The sequence below is a fragment of the Bactrocera tryoni genome, chromosome 3 (assembly GCF_016617805.1).
Source record: "Bactrocera tryoni isolate S06 chromosome 3, CSIRO_BtryS06_freeze2, whole genome shotgun sequence".
NCBI lineage: Eukaryota > Metazoa > Arthropoda > Insecta > Diptera > Tephritidae > Bactrocera > Bactrocera tryoni.
In genome coordinates, this window is record NC_052501.1 from 59,741,384 (window position 1) to 59,764,981 (window position 23,598).

At 35.4% G+C, this 23,598-nt stretch overlaps 1 protein-coding gene and 1 long non-coding RNA gene across 6 annotated transcripts in view; one reads left to right on the forward strand and one right to left on the reverse strand.

Moving 5' to 3' along the window:
• The window catches only part of LOC120770319, a 37,980-nt gene extending 26,641 nt beyond the window's left edge, over positions 1 to 11,339 (reverse strand). The window contains exons 1-3 of the long non-coding RNA XR_005704924.1: positions 11,251 to 11,339; positions 438 to 506; positions 263 to 379 (exon numbers count right to left, since the gene is read on the reverse strand). This is a non-coding gene — a long non-coding RNA (uncharacterized LOC120770319). The remainder of the gene's footprint in view (positions 1 to 262; positions 380 to 437; positions 507 to 11,250) is intronic.
• LOC120770318 (nephrin) overlaps positions 1 to 23,598 on the forward strand; it is a 91,591-nt gene that overhangs the window by 26,763 nt on the left and 41,230 nt on the right. For all 5 annotated transcript variants that reach the window (XM_040097697.1, XM_040097700.1, XM_040097696.1 and 2 more), the window contains exons 5-9: positions 338 to 508; positions 11,275 to 11,428; positions 12,457 to 12,593; positions 16,644 to 16,811; positions 16,946 to 17,077. In XM_040097697.1, coding sequence (XP_039953631.1) covers positions 338 to 508; positions 11,275 to 11,428; positions 12,457 to 12,593; positions 16,644 to 16,811; positions 16,946 to 17,077 — 762 coding nt within the window. The remainder of the gene's footprint in view (positions 1 to 337; positions 509 to 11,274; positions 11,429 to 12,456; positions 12,594 to 16,643; positions 16,812 to 16,945; positions 17,078 to 23,598) is intronic.

Here is a 23,598-nt window from a genome sequence, read left to right on the forward strand (position 1 = left end):
AAGATAATAAACTTTGCCCCAATTCCATACGACTTTTAATTTTTTCTATCCTGCCCGCCAATTAAGAAAAATCGAGAAATCGCGCTCATATACCTGATAGACGCTCGGCCACTATTTTTATTTCATATTCTTAGATAATTTTTTAAATAGACTTAAGCAAAAAAAAAATCAATTTTTGAAGCTTCTAAACCGGGCTCCCCCCTTAAGTCTGGTAACAAAAGTTTCGAATTTACATGCATTACATTTACATTTGTATTCTTACCTTTGTTGCGTTGGATTGCGTGACAGCGCTGATTAGTGAAAGATTTCTAAGATCTGTTCCATTCCATATTTTTAGGTCGCGTTGATAAAATTGAAGAGACTTCCTCAAAACGCTACACTACAAAATCGACATTAAATATAAAACCAAGTGCCGATGATGATTTTATGGAATATACCTGTCAAGCGAAGCATAAGGCGTTGCCTCCAGATATGCCGTTGCGGTCGACCGTTCAGCTTTCCGTTCTCTGTAAGTAAATAGTAGTTTGAAATGAAAAAAAATTATTTCCAATTTTATTTTAGCCTATTAACGTTTCTGTAAACCCTTATGTATAAATATAATTATAGTACTTGAATTGGTCATTCATAAGAAATGGTTTCATGCTCTCGCAACCTAACGGCCTAAATATATATATATATATAAATGATCAAGACGGCGAGAAAAGCCCGTACAAGCGATAAATTGAGTTAAAATTAGTAGATGGGCGTAATCGGACCACTGCCACCTCCACAAAATGCCATTAATCAAACACGTATAAAGTGCCATATCTAAGCACAAAATTATGATATTAAAGTGTAAATTGGCACAGACAATTATAGTAGCACCTGCGGGCAAAAAATTTTGAAAAAATTAAGCTACAATAGCCAATTTCAACCAAATTCGGTAGGTAATATTATCTTGATATCCCTACATTAAAATTTAAATTCAAGGTGATTCTTTAACTTTTCGGTATACAAGTCAAGAACCAATCAATGTATCCGGATAAAACTTTGCACGAATAGTGTCTATGAGATGTGCCACCTTATGACCAATAATTGTTCAAATCGTACTAAAACTGTTCAACCCTCATATACCGAATATGTGGACCCCAGTTCTTAATATAGTTAAATCTATATCTATTATTCGAAGAAAATCCTTTCTTGATAAAGTATGTCTGTATGACAAAAATGGTTTGAATCAGATCAATCAGATCCTTAGCCCTAATGGAAAGATTTTCGAACTTCCGGCTTACTAAAATTGAGAGATGAGTAAAATAGCTTAATGCTGAAATTATTCTAACAAATCATATACCAAGGATGTCGGTAAGTGACGTTGGTCCAATCTTCATATTCCTAATATAATGAATTCCGATCTTCTGTTCATTAGATGATGATTCACAATCATTTACGATTTCGTCGAACAACGAATGTTGAATTATTTCGAACACCTGAAGGTATTTTCCCGGCTTGATTCTGGCAAGTTGCAAGGGTTTGAAATGTTCGATAACCCCAAATTAGCCCTCCTTATTTGTTAATATTGTTTTTTGCATGTGCCATGAGTATACCCAATGCCTTCTTCATTATAACATCTCAAGGTTCTTAGTCCTCCATTTCTATCTCTCAAGTTAAAAATTAGTTAGTTAATATGGATTGCAAAAATATTGACCAATTATAATATGTTGATCAGCTTTAAATTCAATTATTGTATATTATATGCTATATAATGTAAAGCGTATTTCGATATATACTTATGTATGTACATATATTACTACCACACATCTACACATGTATGCATACGGATGAATGGCTAAAAGAGTGCTATAATTTGTTATACATACATATATTACTTGTATATAATATAAAATTTTTAATTTTTTTTATTATTTATATACATATATGATTGTTTCCTTTTAAGTATAATGAAGTATTAGCAGGTTATATGTGATACAATCAGCATTATTTCAGCTATATTTTATATCAACTTCATTTACACGAGTATTCGGTAAAACAATATATACTTACATACATATTATTCCTAATACGCACAAACAAGTTGAGATAAAGCCGCCATCGTCAAAACCGCCCCCATTTTTTTTGCTTTCGACATTTTCATGTCGAATAAATTAAACTCTTTCGATGAATGTTGTTGCGAAATAAAAATCAACCATTATGTGATTAAATCTATTCAATATTACTAATCTATGTACATATTTGCATGCCTATGTATTGTATATTATTTTAATTTTTTGGGGTAACTCTGAGGTATACGCCCGAAAATTTAATATTTTTCATAAAAATTGTACTGGTTAATCGGCATCGGCGATTGCGATGTTACAAATAAATCTAGAACGTATGGGTCTATTAAGATAAATCCGGAGTTGCATGTTTCCGCGAAGGAAATTGACAGGTGTCAGAAAAGCAATTACGTTCAATAGACGATGATACCACTAACCACGCTGGTAAATAAGCTTCAATTGTATGTATGCATGTTCACCTGATCGTCAATTAAAACAAAGTTTGATTGCTATCTCGTTCTGAACCAATCGTTGCTCACAATAGTAATATTACTTGTGGGGTATTCCATACCAAATCGACCACTTTTGAACCCGACCCCTTTAGATTTTGCTGAATCCATCTTTTTCTACCCTTTGAAAAACATTTTTGAGATTTTTTTCAAAATTTTTTGTCCAATTTCAAAAAAAGTTATGAATTTTTCAAAAAAAGCCCTTTTTATTTTCAAATAGCCATAACTTTTGTAGAAATTGACTTTTGGGGACCTTTTTTTAAATTTTTGTTTTTGAATTAACTTTTCGGGAAAATACACGAAAAAAATTTAACACGATCAATTATATAAAATAAGCTGTTTTTTTAAGTAAAATCGTCATTTTTTGGAAGTTCGCCATTTTTTGAAAGTTCGCCATTTTTTTTTTTTGTTTTTTCCTAAAAAAAACTACAATTAATTTGACAACTATCCCTGCTAATCCCGGAGTGGGCCGATTTTTTTTTTTATTTTTTTTATTTATTTAAAAAAAATTGTCAAATTTTCAAAAATTTTTGGAGCTTCAGGACAGCTATCGCTAGACATACCGATATTTTTCTGCATTATGATATTAAATTTATTTCTTCTCCTTTTGACTCACACAAATTTCCTAAATTATCCGAAAAAATACTTTTGTATACTCCTAGTGGCTGAAAATTGTATCGACATATTTTGAAAAATTTTTTAATAATTTGGTATTTAGTTCTTCTTCTTCTTTTCGCTACGTGGCGCCAATTGGATATTCCAAGCGAAGCCAGGTCCTTCTCCACTTGGGCCTTCCAACGGAGTGAAGGTCCTCCTCTTCCTCTGCTTCCCCCGGCGGGTATTGCGTCGAATACTTTCAGAGCTGGAATGTTTTCATCCATCCGGACAACATGACCTAGCCAGCGTAGCCGCTGTCTTTTAATTCGCTGAACTATGTCAATGTCGTCGTATATCTCGTGCAGCTCACCGTTCCATCGAATGCGATATTCGTCGTGGCCAATGCGCAAAGGACCATAAATCTTTCGCAGAACCTTTTTTTTGGGTCGGAAACCGAATATACCCGTGCTAAGGCATGCCTGTCGTAAGAGGCGACTAATATCCTGGCTACCGGTCCAGAGCTGTATGGAAGCTCAACTGGTAGTAGCTTTGGCTACGAGGTCTGACCGGAGACTTAATTCTGGTACCACGGGGAGCAGTTGCCCTTGGTGGTAACTCCAATCTGGTCATTGGGTTTGGCCCTTTGTGGAGATTCGTGGTGGTTGTGGTTAAAACCCAAATGCGGGAAGAACTGACCTTGTCAGTTGAATGTGGAGTTGCATTGCAACCGGGTGCCGGACCCAAAGCACGGCAGAGGTTTTAGATGGGCCTCGAACCCTACCAAGGTGGTTAGTGTGTCCATGCCACACTGCCAATTGGTACTGAAAATGCTTAGCATTCTCAGGGCGCTGATCAACACATTATTTTGGTCCGCTGTGCTTTTGAGCGCCGTGGAGTAAGGTTGTCGTCAGCAGGTACCCACGTTAAACACACCGCATGTTGTCAACAGTGACGTGGGTGCCTAGTCCCGAGTACGACGACTGTTTGTTTGATGACAGGAGATATTTCATCTTGCCCTCGTTCACTGCCAGACCCATTTTCTGTGCTTCCTTGTCCAGCCTGGAGAAAGCAGAACTAACGGCGCGGGTGTTGAGGCCGATGATATCAATATCATCGGCATACGCCAGCAGCTGTACACTCTTATAGAAGATTGTACCTTCTCGGTTTAGTTCTGCAGCTCGAACTATTTTCTCCAGAAGAAGGTTGAAGAAGACACATGAAGGAGAGTCGCCTTGTCTGAAACCTCTCGTTTGGTATCGAACGGCTCGGAGATGTCCTTCCCGATCCTGACCAAACTTTTAGTGTTGCTCAACCTCAGTTTACATAGCCGTATAAGTTTTGCGGGGATACCAAATTCAGACATCGCGGCATAAAGGCCGACATCATGCTGTCGACGAAGAAGTGGTTTGTGTCGATCCTCTTTTCACGGGTTTTTTCCAAGATTTGGCGCATGGTGAATATCTGCTCAGTTGTTAATTTTCTAGGAGTAAAGCCACACTGATAAGGCCCAATGAGTTTGTTGACGGTGGGCTTTAATCTTTCACACAATACGCTCGATAGAACCTTATATGCGATGTTGAGGAGGCTAATCCCACGGTAGTTGGCGCAGATTGTGGGGTCTCCTTTTTTATGGATTGGGCATAGCACACTTAAATTCCAATCGTTGGGCATACTTTCGTCCGACCATATTTTACAAAGAAGCTGATGCATGCTCCTTATCAGTTCTTCGCCGCCGTGTTTGAATAGCTCGGCCGGTAATCCATCGGCCCCCGCCACTTTGTTGTTCTTCAGGCGGGTAATTGCTATTCGATCTTCTTCATGGTCGGGCAATGGAACGTCTGCTCCATCGTCATCGATTGGGGAATCGGGTTCGCCTTCTCCTGGCGTTGTGCGTTCACTGCCATTCAGCAGGCTGGAGAAGTGTTCCCTCCATAATTTAAGTATGCTCTGGGCATCGGTTATTAGATCACCTTTGGGGGTTCTACAAGAGTATGCTCCGGTCTTGAAACCTTCTGTAAGCCGCCGGATTTTTTCGTAGAATTTTCGAGCATTACCCCTGTCGGCCAGATTATCTAGCTCTTCGTACTCACGCATTTCGGCCTCTTTCTTCTTCTGTCTACAAATGCGTCTCGCTTCCCTCTTCAACTCTCGGTATCTATCCCATCCCGCACCTTTAGTGGTCGATCGTAACGTTGCGAGGTAGGCAGCCTGTTTTCTCTCCGCTGCGACACGGCACTCCTCGTCGTACCAGCTATTTTTTTGCATTTTCCGAAAACTAATGGTTTCGGTTGCAGCTGTACGTAAGGAGCTTGAAATGCCGTCCCACAGTTCCCTTATACCGAGTTGTTGACGAGTGCTCACAGAGAGCAGGAGTGCAAGCCGAGTAGAAAATCGTTCGGCTGTCTGTAGTGATTGCAGCTTCTCGACGTCGAACCTTCCTTGTGTTTGTTGACGTGCGTTTTTTGCTGCACAGAGGCGGGTGCGAATCTTGGCTGCAACAAGATAGTGGTCCGAGTCGATGTTAGGACTTCGGAGCGCACGCACATCGAAAACACTGGAGACGTGTCTTCCGTCTATCACAACATGATCGATCTGGTTGGCAGTTTTTCGATCCGGAGACAGCCATGTAGCTTGATGAATCTTTTTATGCTGGAATCTAGTACTACAGATAACCATATTTCGGGCCCCGGCGAAGTCGATCAGCTTTAACCCATTTGGGGATGTTTCGTCGTGGAGGCTGAATGTACCGACCGTAGTATCAAAGATACCTTCTTTACCCACCCTGGCGTTAAAGTCGCCAAGCACGATTTTGACATCGTGGCGGGGGCAGCTCTCATAAGTGCGCTCCAAGCACTCATAAAAGACATCTTTGGTCACATCGTCTTTCTCTTCCGTCGGGGCGTGGGCGCAAATCAGCGATATGTTGAAGAACCTCGCTTTGATGCGGATTGTGGCTAGACGTTCATTCACCGCCGTGAATGATAGTACTCGGCGACGGAGTCTCTCTCCCACCACGAATCCAACACCAAACTTGCGCTCCTTTATATGGCCACTGTAGTAAATGTCACAAGGACCTACTCGTATCTGTCCCTGTCCCGTCCATCGCATTTCTTGGACGGCGGTGATGTCAGCCTTTATTTTTGCGAGGACATCCACCAGCTGGGCAGCGGCACCTTCCCAATTAAGGGTCCGGACATTCCAGGTGCATGCCCTCAAATCGTAGTCCTTATTTCGTTTGCCATGATCGTCATCAAAAGGGGGGTCTCTCATCCGAGACTGTTTTTTCTTTTTCATTGGTACTGGTTTTTACGTGGCGAGTCCCAAACCCAGCGTACAACCCTATGTAGGGGATGTTTTGCCTTCTCACATTAGCTCGCCTTCGAACGGATGTTCTTAGGCTACCCAGAGGATACTTGGTCAAGGACCGGAAGTAGTGAGCTGCTTGAGCCATGTGTAAAAGAATCGTTTCTGGCCACTCCCAAGTGAATGGCGATCAGAGAACTTTCCTCACATGCGTGAACTTCTACACATGACTCCATCCTCCTTGGTATTTAGTTACTTAGGAAATTTTTGACTATTATCATCAAATTGTTCCAAGCTTCAATTTCCGGTATAGTCATAATCGAGATAAAATCTGTATCTACATTAGTTGCCGTATGTGATGACATCGGGTATTTTCTATAACTGTAATTAAAATAATATTACAGGGATAATTTTAAGAAAACAATTTTGGGGCAGATTTTCACTCTAACATTCACTTCCCTTGATATAATAAACCGAGTCTGGCAATTTGGCAACATCATTATATCTCACAATGTTTGAAATCCAAATGGAGACTTTCATTAAATAAAACAGAACATTTTTAGTATCACAGAACTCTAACCCTTTCAGCCCCAAAGTTGCTTATAAGCAACTTCTATATATGTTTGACATCGGTTAAAAAGTCAAATACACAAAAACTTTTTTAAAATAACATCTTATTGATCAACTTGATGATCAATAAGATGATGATCATGATCATCAAGTTGATTAATAAGATGTCTATTTTAAAGAAGTTTTTGTGTATTTGACTTTTTAAACTTTGCCTGTGGGGCTGAAAGGGCTAATAATGATGGAAAAAATAAATATTATTTGGTACTAACAGAGCCGCGAATTAGTCAAAATATAAGATATGCAATAATCATAATCAGAATAGCACATTAAATACTTAAATGAATAAATTCGTAATGGGAACACTTGAAAACATCTAAATTTATATATCTATCGAACAAAAAAAATTATTATTTTTTGCTGTGTTATACATAATAGTCGAACAAAAAAAATTATTATTTTTTGCTGTGTTATACATAATAGTCGGAAATTTCACACATTTTCGAAATGAAGTAGTAGTATATTCAATATTATACGTTAACTGAATTTTCCTAACACATCTTACATATGTATTGATAATGGAATAATGTCAAGTACCAAATTGGATTGAAATTGGTCTAGTAATTTCTTACAGTTATAGAACGATCTACAAAAAATGATTTTTTTTAGTCAACTCGCTCAAAATTTATTCGGGATCAAGCTTATATCGGTTGCATTGTATTAAACATCACACTAACAAAAATACAATATTCCTGCTATTTACATGGGAAATCAAAAATCACAGTGAGCCACCTGTTAATTTAATATTAAGAGCTTAAACTTTACCAGAATTGTTCATTTCAAAAGATATTTTCTCTATATCTAAGGAACACAATTTTGTTTTTGGCTGCGATTTAGAATAGCATCCCCCGATCGGGGTTAAAATGGGTATGTACGGATAGAGGAGGTCCTCCAGATCAAGAATATATATACATATAGTTGCCGCTGACTTATATGGGTTTTTGAGATATTTGCATTTAAAGTTAAAAAAATAAACTATTTAAAACGCGTGTTTCTCCGATTTATAATGCATTTTACACTTATATTTTATACTTTTATATCCACTAACACTTCTCTAATCCGTTTCTAATAATTTATTTTTTATTAAATAGTGCAAAAATAACTTTAATTCCATATCAAACTTTAGTTAAAATCAATTTATTCATAAAATAAGAATATGGTTGTAGACAAGAAAAAATTAGTGTTACCATATTTTGTAATGGAATAAAAATAAAAAAAATAAAGATTATGACGTCATAACTAAATTCATTGTCGTGTGATGAGTAATGTAAAATCTTTCAGAATTCTCATTATCTTGATAAATCCCGGTGTTGGATCGGGCAAAAAGGAGTTCAACGCAAAAGAACTGAGCACGCCCAGGTGTTGGTCCGACCGAGGGTTATTTTTTTGAAGCGCGGCCGGAGGCCGCCAATGCAGAAAGGAATTCTATGCGGAAAACTAATGTGTTATATATTTCCTGTCATTGTGGTATTATTTGTTTTCTTTATTTCTTTTGGTCTTTCTGCAAAATATGAACGTAAGGTAACACTAATTATTAGGTAGATTTCAACCCTTTTGTTATTGTATGAACAAAAATAAATGAACAAAAGTTAAATGTTGAATAAAAGTTATTTTTGCACTATTTAATATAAAATTAATGGTTAGAAACGAATTAGTGAAGTGTTAGTAGATATAAAAGTTAAAAAGAAATGTGGTGTCGTGAGACACCAGGTAGGATAATGTAGAATCGATACAATTTGCAAAAAAAAATTGTGCTTAATTTAATGTATGTATGTTGTCTTGATTTTTCTCTCAAATTTCGCTGATTAGTTTTTATTTAAGTACAGATAAGTATTAAGAAAATTTAGTATTTTAAGAAATAATGAATTACGTAAAATAAAAAAAATAATTCAAATTATAACTAAAAAACTAAAATAACAAAAAATATGTCTCTTTATTTTTGTTTGACACCATAAAATTACATAGGAAAATAGAAATAATTGCAAATGGTGCAAGCACAATTCTCACCCAAAACTAATTTGCATACACAATAATGTTACAGATTTTCATGCCTAATTATTTTGCAAAACCTAAATGTAGGCTATAACTAGCGATCTTACAGTCTTTTTCTTACGGGTTATTTCTTGCGGGTTATTTCTTACGGGTTTTTTCTTATGGGTTTTTTCTTACGGTTTTACTTTCACTTTTTTCAGTTAGGTCCCGCAGCAAAATCCCTATCTTCTCCAAGCCTGCCGTAAGGAACTGCCAATAATTTTTCGCTAAAATAAAACTTAAATACTACATTTTGAGCATTATAACAAAAAAACTCAAACCATTAACCAACCTGCGCCAAAACATATGCAACAATTCAACTCCCCATAAACGTACTTAGTGCAAGCACAATTTTCACCCAAAACTAATTTGCTTACACAATAATGTTACAGATTTTCATGCCTAGCGATCTTACAGTCTTTTTCTTACGGGTTTTTTCTTATGGTTTTAGTATCACATTTTTTTTTCAGTTAGGTCCCGCAGTAAAATCCCTATCTTCTCCAAGCCTGCCGTAAGGAACTTCGTTCCAAAAATATAACTATAAAACTCATTATAAATGGGAGCAACACGCATTTTAAATAGTTGAATTTTTGAACTTTAAATGCAAATATCCCAAAAACCATAAATCAGCGGCAACTAAATATATATATTTTCTTAATCTGGAGGACCTCCTCTATCCATACATACCCATTTCGGGGTTAAGCCTGAAATCGGGGGATGCTATTCTAAAATTTACCCTTGTTTTTTGCCCACGCTGATGGGCATAACCGTACACTTTCTATAACATTAACGATGAAAATAAACAAATCGGAATACTATCATCTCTTCCATCTGTTTTTTCTTCACTTTTCATTATATAAAACAACCAAAACAATTAGGTTTTCAGACTAAAATTTTCAAGTATTCCTTATCTAAAAACTGTTGATATTGGACCTATCTTTAGGGTCTAAAATAGAAATTCGGTTAATATTGAGCTTTATGCCGAATATGTTAATCAATGCGTTAGTGATCTATCATAATACCGGGAGTTGTAAAAATATATGTTTATACATACATATGTACATATTACATCTTAAAACATTATACCATACCTTTTTCAAAGTATACACTAACAAGTAAGGAAGGGCTAAGTTCGGGTGTCACCGAACATTTTATACTCTCGCATAATAAAGTGATAATCGAGATTTCATTATCCGTCATTTACATATTTTTCAATTACCGTATTTGTGTAAGTTTTATTCCGCTATCATCATTGGTTCCTAATGTATATATTATACAGAGAAGGCATCAGATGGAATTCAAAATATCGTTATATTGGAAGAAGGCATGGTTGTGAAACGATTTCACCCATATTTCGTACTGAGATATGGTTTTTGGTCCATAAGTGGGCGACGCCACCCCCGTTTTCAATTTTTAAAAAAAGCCTGGGTGCAGCTTCCTTCTGCCATTTCTTCCGTAAAATCTAGTGTTTCTGACGTTTTTTGTTAGTCGGTTAACGCACTTTTAGTGATTTTCAACATAACTTTTGTATGGGAGGTGGGCGTGGTTATTATCCGATTTCTTCCATTTTTGAACTGTATATGGAAATGCCTTACGGAAACGACTCTATAGAGTTTGGTTGACATAGCTATAGAAGTTTCCGAGATATGTGCACAAAACTTAGTAGGGGGCGGGGCCACGCCCACTTTTCCAAAAAAATTACGTCCAAATATGCCCCTCCCTAATGCGATCCTTTGTGCCAAATTTCACTTTAATATCTTTATTTATGGCTTAGTTATGACACTTTATAAGTTTTCAGTTTTCGCCATTTTGTGGGCGTGGCAGTGGGCCGATTTTGCCCATCTTCGAACTTAACCTTCTTATGGAGCCAAGAAATGCGTGTACCAAGTTTCATCATGATATCTCAATTTTTACTCAAGTTACAGCTTGCACGGACGGACGGACGGACGGACGGACGGACAGACAGACATCCAGATTTCAACTCTACTCGTCACCCTGATCACTTTGGTATATATAACCCTATATCTGACTCTTTTAGTTTTAGGACTTACAAACAACCGTTATGTGAACAAAACTATAATACTCTCCTTAGCAACTTTGTTGCGAGAGTATAAAAATGTTTGGTAAACGACCATACTAATAATATGTACCCTTTGTTATTGCTTATATTTTAGATCCACCAGGCCCTCCATATATCGAGGGTTATACTCAAGGCGAGATTCTGCGAAGGGGTCAAACAGTTGAATTGGTGTGTCGGAGTAGAGGTGGAAATCCACCAGCGCAATTAATTTGGTATAAGAATGGTTCTCAAATCCGAATGGCTTACAGGTGAGTAAAATGAGCAACAGAGTTTCTTGTATTAGTCAAATGAATAACATATTTATATCCGCGAACGAAGTTTAACGGCCATTAACAGTTGTACACATTAGCTGTTTTCATTTGTCGTTCATATTTGATGCTAAACTGCAGTTGTGTGTAATTATTTGATGGAAAATTGTTTAACTCAAATTCATAATCAGCACACGTCAAATACCCCACAGATTCTTAGCACAACAGTTCCAACTTTTTCCTTCAGATTTATTGAGTAGTGTTGTTTTAGCGTTTCGTGCTGTGATGCTAGAATGTAAAGGCACTACTTGTAGTTCTATTTTGAACAATTGTATACCCGTTTTATTGGGCACCACTTAAATTTGAGTTTTACCGTGGCACTCACACTGGCGATTAATATGATAGGTTAGATAAAAATGACTATCATGAAATAATTTAGTATTATAACGTGAATAACGTTCCTTTTAATAAAAATGAGGCGCCGACGAGCGAAATACGGAAATGTCTGAAAGAATGAAGGATAACGAATAGGTTATGTCTTTATTGCCTTTTTGTTAGTTGGGTAAAAACAAATGTGGTGTGGTTTTGTATTGTGTGGTGTATTGTATTAGACTGTGCCAGTGTTATACCATGTAGAGTCTTTTGTTGATAAGGTGACTTTATGCAGCACTTGGTGGAGGCTTAGAGTCGTTTAGTCATATTGTGTTTCGATATACGCTGCTCTATTTCGATATCTTAATTAGAGATACATTTATCTGTTGTAAGGTGAAAGTGTCTCATTTAATTGGGAAATACATATAAGTATATACATATGTAGACTCTAACATAAGGATGTCAAAAAAATATTATTTTCCAAATTTTCTTGTAAATGTTTGCCGAGATATGAAATGGATATCTAGAAACCAATTAACTTTATCATCCAGATTATGCTAGGGTATACAAATTATAATAACTATCATACTGTGTACAACATATTGCTAGAGTATAAAAATTAATTAATTGAAACTATGTATATTATATTTTTAAAGGACTGCCGGACGATTGTCTGAAAATATCTACACCTTTACAGCAGAAGCGAGCGATAATAATGCACGTTTTCGTTGCGAAGCTAGTAACGTAATGTCACAGAATCCTTTGAAAGCAGAAATAGACATAACTGTACTTTGTAAGTAAACGTATTATAATTACGTTCATATATATGTCTAGATAATATAGACTTAAGTAAATTTATGTGTAATTCAAAAATTTATATTTAATCCGCATAAGAAATTAATTTCTTTAAGTCTCTAATTTGGGATTGCAAATTAATTTATTTATTCAAATATTACTTCAATTATTTTTTAATGTATTTTTAGCAACTCTGCTGCTATCCCTTTTTATAGTGTTTTTTTTTTAAATATCTGTATAAATGCAGCAATCATGATAATTAAGCTGTAGTTTTACAAATATTATATGGTATAATTATGGGCGTTTCAATTAGATAACAGCAATTGAAGAAATAATCAAAACGTTATTGGTTTTCTCTTCATACTAACTGTTCCGATTATCAAAATTCTTTCGTTCAATTTAAGACCGTTTTCTCAGTAACCGGTTAATATTTTCCTTAAATGCTGGTAGTTGAACTGGATTATTACTTAAATTAACAGAACCGTTTTCACCAAATTAGTTAGCTTACCTACAAATAGCTTGATTATAGTGAATGCGTGAGGAAAGCCGTTCACAATAATTGCATTGTGAATACGCAAAACTGTGTAAACATCATGAGCCATGTATTTGCATAAACCCAAACCGGTTTTCGTAGGCGAGGCAACGACAAGGAAAGACGAAATCAAACTCAGGTGGTTCGCTTTGTGTTTTTTCTGCAACAGGGAGCTCCTACGCAATTCGCCATTTCTTTTCATTTTGAATTTTCATTTAATATTTACTTTATATTCGGATATTAAATGTAATAACCTGTTTTTTGAATGTAATATCCATACATACATATGTACATATGTATGTTCATATATGATTGCAAATATGCATAATATTTAATGATAATGAGCGACAAAATAGTAACCTTCCGAACGACGTTTTTGCAGTTAATTTTTCTTATACATTTTACAGCTGACAGCTTTCATTTCATGTTCTTCTTAGAAACTAAGCAATACTTCTTCTTTCAGTAAACTTTACCAGAACTTAAGTGCTGATGTTTGCTAACCAGATATTGAGAAAACCATTTTTAACCTGTTGAGAAAACGGCCCTTGTGCTATTATATTTGTGCACATATGTATGTATGAATGTAGGAATATTCATAACCTATAGGCTGACTTTGTTAGTTACTAGTTCAATATGGTAAACAGGTGTGGCGAGTTTCTTACCGTTCCCACAACAATCTACTTAGTTCACGTAACCGGAACGGCCAAGTACTCTGCCTTTATGTGTACCTTACCTTCCTGATACGTTAAAATTGGTTTCTAATGTTTATGCTGAAGATATTAACTTGGACAATATTGAACGTTTATGGTATACATACATATGTACATATGTACATAGTATGTAGGAGGTACTTTTTTTGTTTGAGGAAGAATGCTCTTTATATGCGATATTGATTACGGTATTGAAAAAACAAGAGTAATTACAACAACTGGAGAAGTCATGAGACATCTTACACCTGAGTTAAAAGGAATTAAGCAGTGGATAGTAATATTTTAGCTTGTTATGTGTTTTTTACATTGTTGTAAAGTATGCTCCGTACATACATACATACATACATATGTAGCAAATTTTGGTAAGAAGGGGATTATTTTCTTATCAGAATTTTCTACCAGCCCCTAACATCATTTAGTAGTCTTTGGTTGTTTTATAATTTTAATCAACATCAACAAAGAGTCATATGTACTTATTTACATGTGTACATATACTATATGGATGTAGTAAATGTTCACTTACATACGTATGTATGTACTTATATACATATGTACATATGTACACATGTGTGTTGTTGCCTACCCTACCACTGTCTTTTTCTTATACTTACACTTATAACAGATTTTTTTTTTACATAACTGGTTAATTGACAGATTTTGTTTAGAAAACTTATCGTTTATACCATTTAAAAAAGGGAACAAATTCGTGCTGGATTATAGAAGAAAATCACAGATCTAATAAACTAACTCATTAGAAAAATGCTACACAATTTGTAAAAGTCGATTGTTTTTCAGTAAATTTTTTTTCTCACAGTTCATTTCATTTCCTGACGAATTTGTTGCTTCTCTGCAGGGTGTACACCGGCATACCTATGTACATATGTATGTAGAAATATCTACATATGTACATAGTATGTACGAAAACATAAACATAAATACATATGTACATACTTACATATAAGTATGTGTGCACACAAACAAAATGCGTCTCCTTAAAGCATTTCAAACTACCCGATGTACACATTTTACCTCTTTTTTTCAACATGCATACAGTTGCATATCTAGACGTTAATCGCATTTCTCTCTGGTTCACACAATCCTATATTGAGCGCATAAAATCCAAGTTTTAAGTATTGCGCTTTCATCACGACCACGCACCCCTAAGAGTATGACTATGCATCCAGTACTTGGCGGGGGAGCTGAGACTCAACAGTTGATGAGGCTGTGGCAGCTGTTGTTTTCCCAAGGCGTTGTTTCTGTTTAATATGCCAAGTGTTGTCAAGCGCACTCATTCTTCATATTCGTAGCAGTGTTCATCTACATACATATGTATATACAAATATAAGTACGTACAAATGTTTGTGAATTTGGACTAGTAAATACAATGAGTATATAAATTTACATAAATGTATACGTATGTTTTGTTATTTAATTTGTTCGGCTTGTATACAAAACAGTAGATAAGTTATTACATTCAAACACCAAGAGGACAAATTAACAATTGCTCATATGTTTGCACATATTTGGATATGTTTCCATGTGGGAAGCATGTGTTTATTTTTTGGGCCTATGGAAAGACTTAAGATCATCTAGTGCACTAGTTACTTCTCTGAATTTTCGTAAACAAAGTTAATACATACATAGAAATTGGGAGCAGACGTCCCCATATAAGACAATTTTAAATTCCATCTGATTCTTTCCTTCCCAGTGTACAATTCAAGAAGCAAATAATATAACGGGGTAAAACTTTGCACGAATAATGATTTTACAGTATACCACCTTATGACCAAAAATTGTCCAAATCCAGCTAAAACTGTCAAAGTACTAGGTACTGAACATATGGACTCAAAATCATAGTTCAGGTCAATTCTTCCCTTTAACCAATCAGGTCAATTCTTCCCTTAAACCCCATATACATAGCTAATATAAAGATTTTCGAACTTTGTACCGCACATATGGGCCAATATGTGAGTTATCTTAATAAAATAGAGAGTGTGTGTTTTTCTTATAACGGTGTCTTAGAATGAATAAAATCGGGTGAAAAATAACAGGCCTTATGAACCTGAAAGTACTTCCTTGGCTGCAATCTTTGGAAGTTGGAAGAGTATAAAATGTTCGGTTGCACCCGAACCTAGCACTTACTTACTAGATATGATATGGTATTAATTTCAATCGCATCAACCACATTGGTCACCCCTTTTCCTCCTAACGTCTATTCTATTTAGTCGGAGCGGATCGGGTTTTCCAATTTGCCCATAGACTATCATTCATACTGTATTCTTATAGCACCATCCAACCGACTTTTGTGTAAAATAAAATTTTACACAAATTGCTAAATCAGGCTAAAGCCTTCCGATGTATGTATGTATAAAACTCCATGTTCTCGGTTCTTTGGTATGTACGTGTTATAAGTTATTTTTTTAATAAGCAAAGCCATTTGGTGAAAAAATTTAGTATGTAGCGTTCCATCATACTAGCAACGCGCTGGATCACACTCTAATGTCGAAATTAATATGAATACTCAACCATACCATATATGTATGTAACTTGAATATTCAAATTGTTATATTTTTAGGTTATTTAGTTATTTAATAAGTAAGTGAAGTAGTTCGGACAAACGCGTATGTATGTACTTATGTATGTATATAATAATAAATGACTCCGATTAATATTGGTCAGAAATATATTTATAAACCATATACATATGTACATATGTATGTACATACATACTTGTATATACATACATATGCAATTCCTAATTATTTTCATTAAATAATTCACATCTCACATTACATTTCATCCCAAGTTGCTCCGACACATGTATCTATTGCGGGACCTACTGAAGCACGTGTGGGAGACGTGGTATCACTAACATGTACAACTGCACCGTCCAATCCACCAGCGGAAATAAAATGGATGGTCGGCGGGCGTCAAATTCGAAATGCCACTTCAAAGACAAATGTCAGCTCTGAAGGTATATGAAAGTCAAAATTGTCATTAATGTTATTGTTTTAAAAATTATATGATATAATTTACCAGTATAGTACATACTTATGTATGTACATACATATGTGCTCATTTGCATTGATTTCTGTACTACATTTTCAGGTGGATGGGTTACTGTTTCCAACATAACTACAACTGTTGAACCCAATAAAAGATCTCTTGTAGTAATTTGTCATGGACTCAACATGCAGTTAACAGAGAACGTTGTCTCAACACATACAGTAAATATTTTGTGTGAGTATTATATACATACATATATATACATACATATATTGTGTTATTAATATTGTTGATGATTGACTTTTTTGTAGTTTCTAACAGTAACTCGAAATAGTCGTGTTAATTATTTTTTAACGGCAGGCAAAAATGACGGTGGGGGTTAGCCAAGTTCGATATTTTATATTTATAAATAACTCAACTGCATCCGTTGAAACAAGAAGCAAGTTCGATATACATATGTATGTTTACTTTTCAAACTAGAGTGAGTGCCCTTGCATTATGCTGAATATAAGTATGTACATACATACATACATATTTATAAATGAGTATATATGCATAAATATACGTTTATGAGCACACTATGTGTCTTAAAGTGCCCACACACGACACACAAGTGCGTTCGGTCGGTATGTGTGCGCATGCGGTTTACTCGTGTATGGGCTTGTGCGCGTACCGATCCATTTTCGCGAAAATGTTTGATTTTTTACGATCGGTGCGCGCACATGTGTGTCGTGTATGGCGTTGTGTGCGCACAAAATCTCATTTCTCTCGTGTCGCCAAATAGTGAAAATCGCGGACAATGGCAAGTGTTAAGGGGAGAGCCTGCTTTCGAGGCTTCAAAAAATCGATTTTTTTAAGGATTTTTTTGGGAGGGAAAGAAATAATTGATTCAAGCGAAATTTCTAGGCTTTATAGTTACAGTGAATCAAAAAAGTTTTGGCACACCTCAGTTGTTTCACTTTGCTTCAATATAACTTTTAATTAACTGAACATACAAACAAAAAACAAACATATTTGTTTAAATAATGTTTTTTTTATACATACATATATACAAAAATTAAAAATAAAAAATTCATACAAAGAAGTACAAAAAGGCACAAAATATAAAAATGGTAATACAAAAGATGAAGAAAAAGAAATTGAAAATATTTAATATTTTGTTGCACCTCCCTTGGCTTTAAGAATTTTTTTTCAAGCAAATGCCAAATATGTTCAATAGGATTGAGGTCAGAGGATTTTGGAGGTGTTTTCAGGTGCTTGCAGTTATAAATTAACCACTCTTGAACCAAACGCGAAGTGTGTTTGGGATCATTGTCTTGCTAGAACTGCCATTTCTCCATTTAAGCCCAATTTAGTTACGCTCGGAATAGGGATGGTAAACTCGATTCCGATTCTACTCGAGAATCGAGTTTTCTCGTAAAATAATCGATTTTTCGGAATCGATCTTCAGTAGTCGAAGTCGATTAAGAATCGATTCTTGATATTCGACTTTACTATTAATTAAGTGACTACATAGTTTCAAGTTATACATACTACATACGAGCACAAGAAAACTCGTGATTCTTAATTCTTGACGATACATTTATTAAAATGGCGCCTAGCGCTGTATGAATTTACCTTAAAAAATAAACAACGGGTCGAATGTCCAGTGTCAATAATGTGGAAAGCAATTAAAATATAATAATAGTACGTCTAGCTTAATTATTTTATTAAACTTGTTTAAACAACTTGAATTATCTAAAAAAAATTTATATGAAATGTAATGTTCTTGGTACATTATTTATAGACAAAAAATATAATTCTTTTTAACTATTATAGTGTTTTATTTAATCGATTTGAATTATTCATTCAATTTATGCCTTGTGATTTAATAAATAATTTTTTGTCCTTTTAATTTAAAATTGATTAAAATCGAAAAAAATCGATTCTTGCGGTCGATTAATCGATTCTTAGAATCGAAAAATATAAAAAAAATAATCGGAATCGAGAATCGATTCTGTAAACAATCTTTCCATCCCTAGCTCGGAAGCAAATTGTTCTTCAAAAGGCTTAAATAAATAAGATTCCCAACTCCACTTGCCGTTATACACCCCCACACCATTACGTTTCCGCCACCATGCTTGATTGTTTTTAAGATGTTATTTTCTTGGAGCTCCATGTTGGGCTTTCGCCATATTTTTTGAGACCTATCCGATCCAAATAAATTGAATTTGGATTCATCGCTAAAAACCACGTTTTTCCAAAAAGTTTCAGGTTGGTGTAGGTGAGCTTTAGCGAAATCCAACCTCTTTTTTTGTTAGCTTTTGAAATGTTAAGCTTTCGTCGAGGTACACGACCGTGATAACCGGTCTTATGCGGGGTATTTCGAACTGTCTCTGAGCTAAATGTTTTCCCCAGTTGTTCCTGTATTTTTTCACTCAATTTTACAGCCGAAATTTTTGGGTCTTTTGCCACTGCGCCAATAATGGACCATTCCTCCCGATCAGAAAAAGTTTTTGGCCTCCAGATCTGTAATTGCTTTCTATTTTTCCGCTGTTTATGTAATGGTTTATTACATTCCATACACTGTCGTACATATTTGTCCTATATCGCGCAATGATTTTTTTTCCAGGTACAGACACGCACTTCAACGGTTATATCTTATCCGCGACCCATTTTGCTCAATCTATGTCAAGGCTAAACACATTACTAAAAGTCAATTGCTCTAATTATTCATGAATATGCAATATTTAACAGAAGTCAACAAAAGCGGGATCAAAGGAATTCAACTTAAAGAGGAATATGCAAAAAATATGATGTGTGCCAATACTTTTTTGATGTGTTTTTCGCTGTTTCTGACTTCTTTTATAGATTTTGGGGGTGAATGTAACGGTATGTTTTCGCTTGCATTTTGTTTTGTTTCTACCATTTACACTATGTACAAAAATAATTTAATGATATTATTATACCCTGAACAGGGTATGTTAAGCTTGTCACGAAGTTTGTAACACCCAGAAGGAATCCTCGGAGACCCTATAAAGTATATATATAAATGATTAGTATGTCGAGCTGAGTCGATTTAGCCTTGTCCGTCTGTCTGTCCGTCCGTCTGTCTGTCTGTATATATACGAACTAGTCCCTCAGTTTTTAAGATATCGTTTGAAATTTTGCAAACGTCATTTTCTCTTCAAGAAGCTGCTCATTTGTCGGAACGGCCGATATCGGACCACTATAACATATAGCTGCCATACAAACTGAACGAAGGGTATCAAGTTCTTGTATGGACAACTTTCACATTTGACAAGATATATTCACGAAATTTGGTATATAATATTTTGTAAAGCAACAATGTAATCTCCGAAGAAAATGTTCAGATCATAGTTACTAACAGAAATGCACCTGTGAAGAGTATTTAGCTTCGGTGCAACCGAAGTTAACGTTTTTTCTTGTTTTTTGTTGCTTTTTAATTATCTTTCTTTAGAAAATCAAAGTGTGCCAAAGCTTTTTTGATTCACTGTATATATTTGAACACCTTTCACAAATTTTTACGAAATCTTTGATATTCTGCCTTTGGGAAGCAATTGCCCGATGCATCTCGCATGTAGATTTCGTATCAGAATTTATTGATCTTATAAAAAATTAATTGGCGATTTGGCAAACGAAAAATGATAAATATAAAAGTAGCAGTCTTCGACTATCTCTCTCATAGTGAATATTTGATTTATTATGGCCCCAGGGCCGCCTAACCTCGGGGAAAATAGGTTTGCTTTGCTTGCCTCTAGCCCCAACCCCAAAAGGAAAAAACTTACATATAAACCACTTGAAAATTTTCCAGAACTGCCTCAGTTTAAAAAGAAGTTCTAATATCTGCATCAGATTCGAACAAAACACTTTCCAAATACTCTTGTTTCGCTGTGCATAAAAGCTTAGAATCAATTAGTAAGGAAATTTTATCTATCACCGAATTACGTGATGGTGATCTACTCCTACTTGTTAAAAATCGGAAGATTGCTGAAAAATTCCTTATAACAAAGAAATTAAATGGTATTTGCGATATTAAAGTTAAGTTACACGACAATTTGAATTGCTCTGAAGGTACAATTTACGCTCCATTTCTAAATGACATTGCAGAAGAAGAAATTGTTGAAAATTTAAAAGATCAGGGAGTTACTTCTGTCTATAAATTCACTAAAAACATAGAAGGCAAACAAAGACCTAGTGGTGTGATACTTCTTTCATTTGACCTCTACAAACTTCCAGAAAAAATCGAAGTCTCATGGCGCACAATGCGGATTAGAGCATATTTCCCTAACCCCATGAGGTGTAAAAATTGCCAGCTTCTAGGCCACACAACGAAACGTTGCAACAACAATCCTGCCTGCGATATGTGTAATTTCCCTCCTCATCTCCCCTCGCCATGCAACCGCACCTTTTGTGCAAATTGCTCAGGCGATCACCTTTCCTCTTCACGCTCTTGCCCTAAGTACCTACAATCCAAAAATATCCTAAAAATAAAAACAGAAAACAAATGTTCAATGCGAGAAGCAATGCGGCTATACAAACAACAATTACCCCCGACCCCCGCAAACACTTCCTTCGCTTCTGTTACAAAAGAAAATACAAACAAGCAAAAAACTAACGTGATTTTCCACCGCCCATCATCTCCTCCCCTACCACCCTCCCAACAGCTTACCCTCTTCCACAACAAAAGCAAACTATTAAAGAAAACAAAAACAATTTCGTAATTGTTAACCATCCAAACTCATCATCAAAAGAAACTACAAAAAACCTTCCTAACCTAACGTTTCTCCAAACAAAAACAAACCCAACCAAAATAAGCATACCAGTCATTCCTAAAATATCCACAACAGAATCTCTAAACATTCAAACTCTCTCTCTCCCTACAGACAACATCGATCTCTCTCTACATAGTTATACAGACCATATCGCACATCATAAAATTATCACTTCTGGCGATGAAAAACAATAACTCTCATTATTATTCCCCACTTATTTCTCAATTCTCTCGTTTCTAAGAAATGTTCAAATTTCTCCAATGGAATATGAACGGATTCTACAACAATTACACTGACCTAGAATTACACATAAAAGAACAATCACCAAGTGTTATATCACTACAAGAAACACACCTTTCTTTTAATTCCGCAGCTACTGTACCTAAACAATACGCTGCCTATTTCTCCAACTTAACACAAAATCATACTAACAAGCAAGGTGTTGCTACTTTAATAAAGAAGGATATCCCACACAAACTTCTCCCTACATGTTTTAGTAATGCTATAATAGCAGTAGAAATATTTATTGGATTTAAATTAACCATCCTAACAATTTACATTCCACCACACCAAAAAGAATATAAAATATATATGTATATAATATAAAAGAACTACGCGATATAATCGGACCTATCCAAACACCCTTACTTATACTTGGCGATTTCAATGCCTGGAGTCCTCTTTAGGGTTCCACATGTACCAACCAAAGAAGTAAAATCATAGAAAACCTTATATTAGCGGAAAACTCGACAATTTTAAACGACGGTTCTCTTACGCATTTTTGGTCTATGGTCCTGGTCATTTGTTCATCTGCTATCGCCCCCAAACTTAACAGCCAAACACTAACTGATCTATATAACAGCGATCACTTCCCCATCATAACTCACTTATCAACCCCTTTATCCAGAAAAGGGTCGCCGAAGCCAAAATTTCTCCTGGACAAGGCAAACTGGTTGAAATTTTAACAACTTTGCGAAAGTTATTCCGCTGCAAATCCCATTGACGATAATATAAATAAAGAAACAGCTACGATTACCAAAATAATCAAAACCTCTGCTCACCTCTAAATCCCCCAAACAGGTAAAAAAAACCTTCAAAAATCATGTGCCTTATTGGTCTACCGAGTTATCTAAACTTAAAGAAGAAAAACAATCACTACGTATAATTTATAAAACAACTCGCTCTATTTATAATCTAATAAAATACAAAAAAAATAAAATATAGTGTTTCGGAAAAATATTAAAGAGGCTAAGAGGGCTTGCTTGCAAAAACTTACCGAAGCTATCACACCGTTAATAAATCCCAAAAAATGATGGGCTGACATAAAAATGCTCACAGGCTCCTATACGCAAGCGAATCTTAAATGTATAAACACTCCAAATGGCCCAATTTTCGACTCAAAAGACATAGCTAATCATTTCGCCTTTGTATGGTCCGATTATTCAAGCGACTCAAATTTTCACGCCTCGTTTGTATCAAATAAAAATGAGCTTCTTAGAAGAAGATACAGGAAAGATCACTCACCCCCATATATTACCGAATCTGATATAACCATCGCTGAATTCGATTTTACTTTATCTTCAATTTCAGGCAAGACTCCCGGTGCAGACAGAATTTCCTATCCCATGCTAAAAAACTGTCCCTCAAGTCTCAAAACTAGAATAATTATTACATTGTATAACAATATTTTACTTCAAGGTATTTACCCTCAAGCTGGAAAAATGCGGTGATAGTAGCCATTCTTAAATCCAATAAAGTGTCTACAGATGTCCTTGGTTACAGGCCAGTATCATGGGAAACCTATTAGAAAAAATATCTAAACGTACATCGTGGCTCGCATTAAATAAAAACCTCCTCAGTCGAAATCTAGTGGCATTTAAGGTAGGGCAAGGCTTTATGAATGCTTTACTCTATTCACTTCTGATGATTTCGCCAAAACTGCCTTATCGAAAAGAAACCACATATCCACTCTCAGATTGG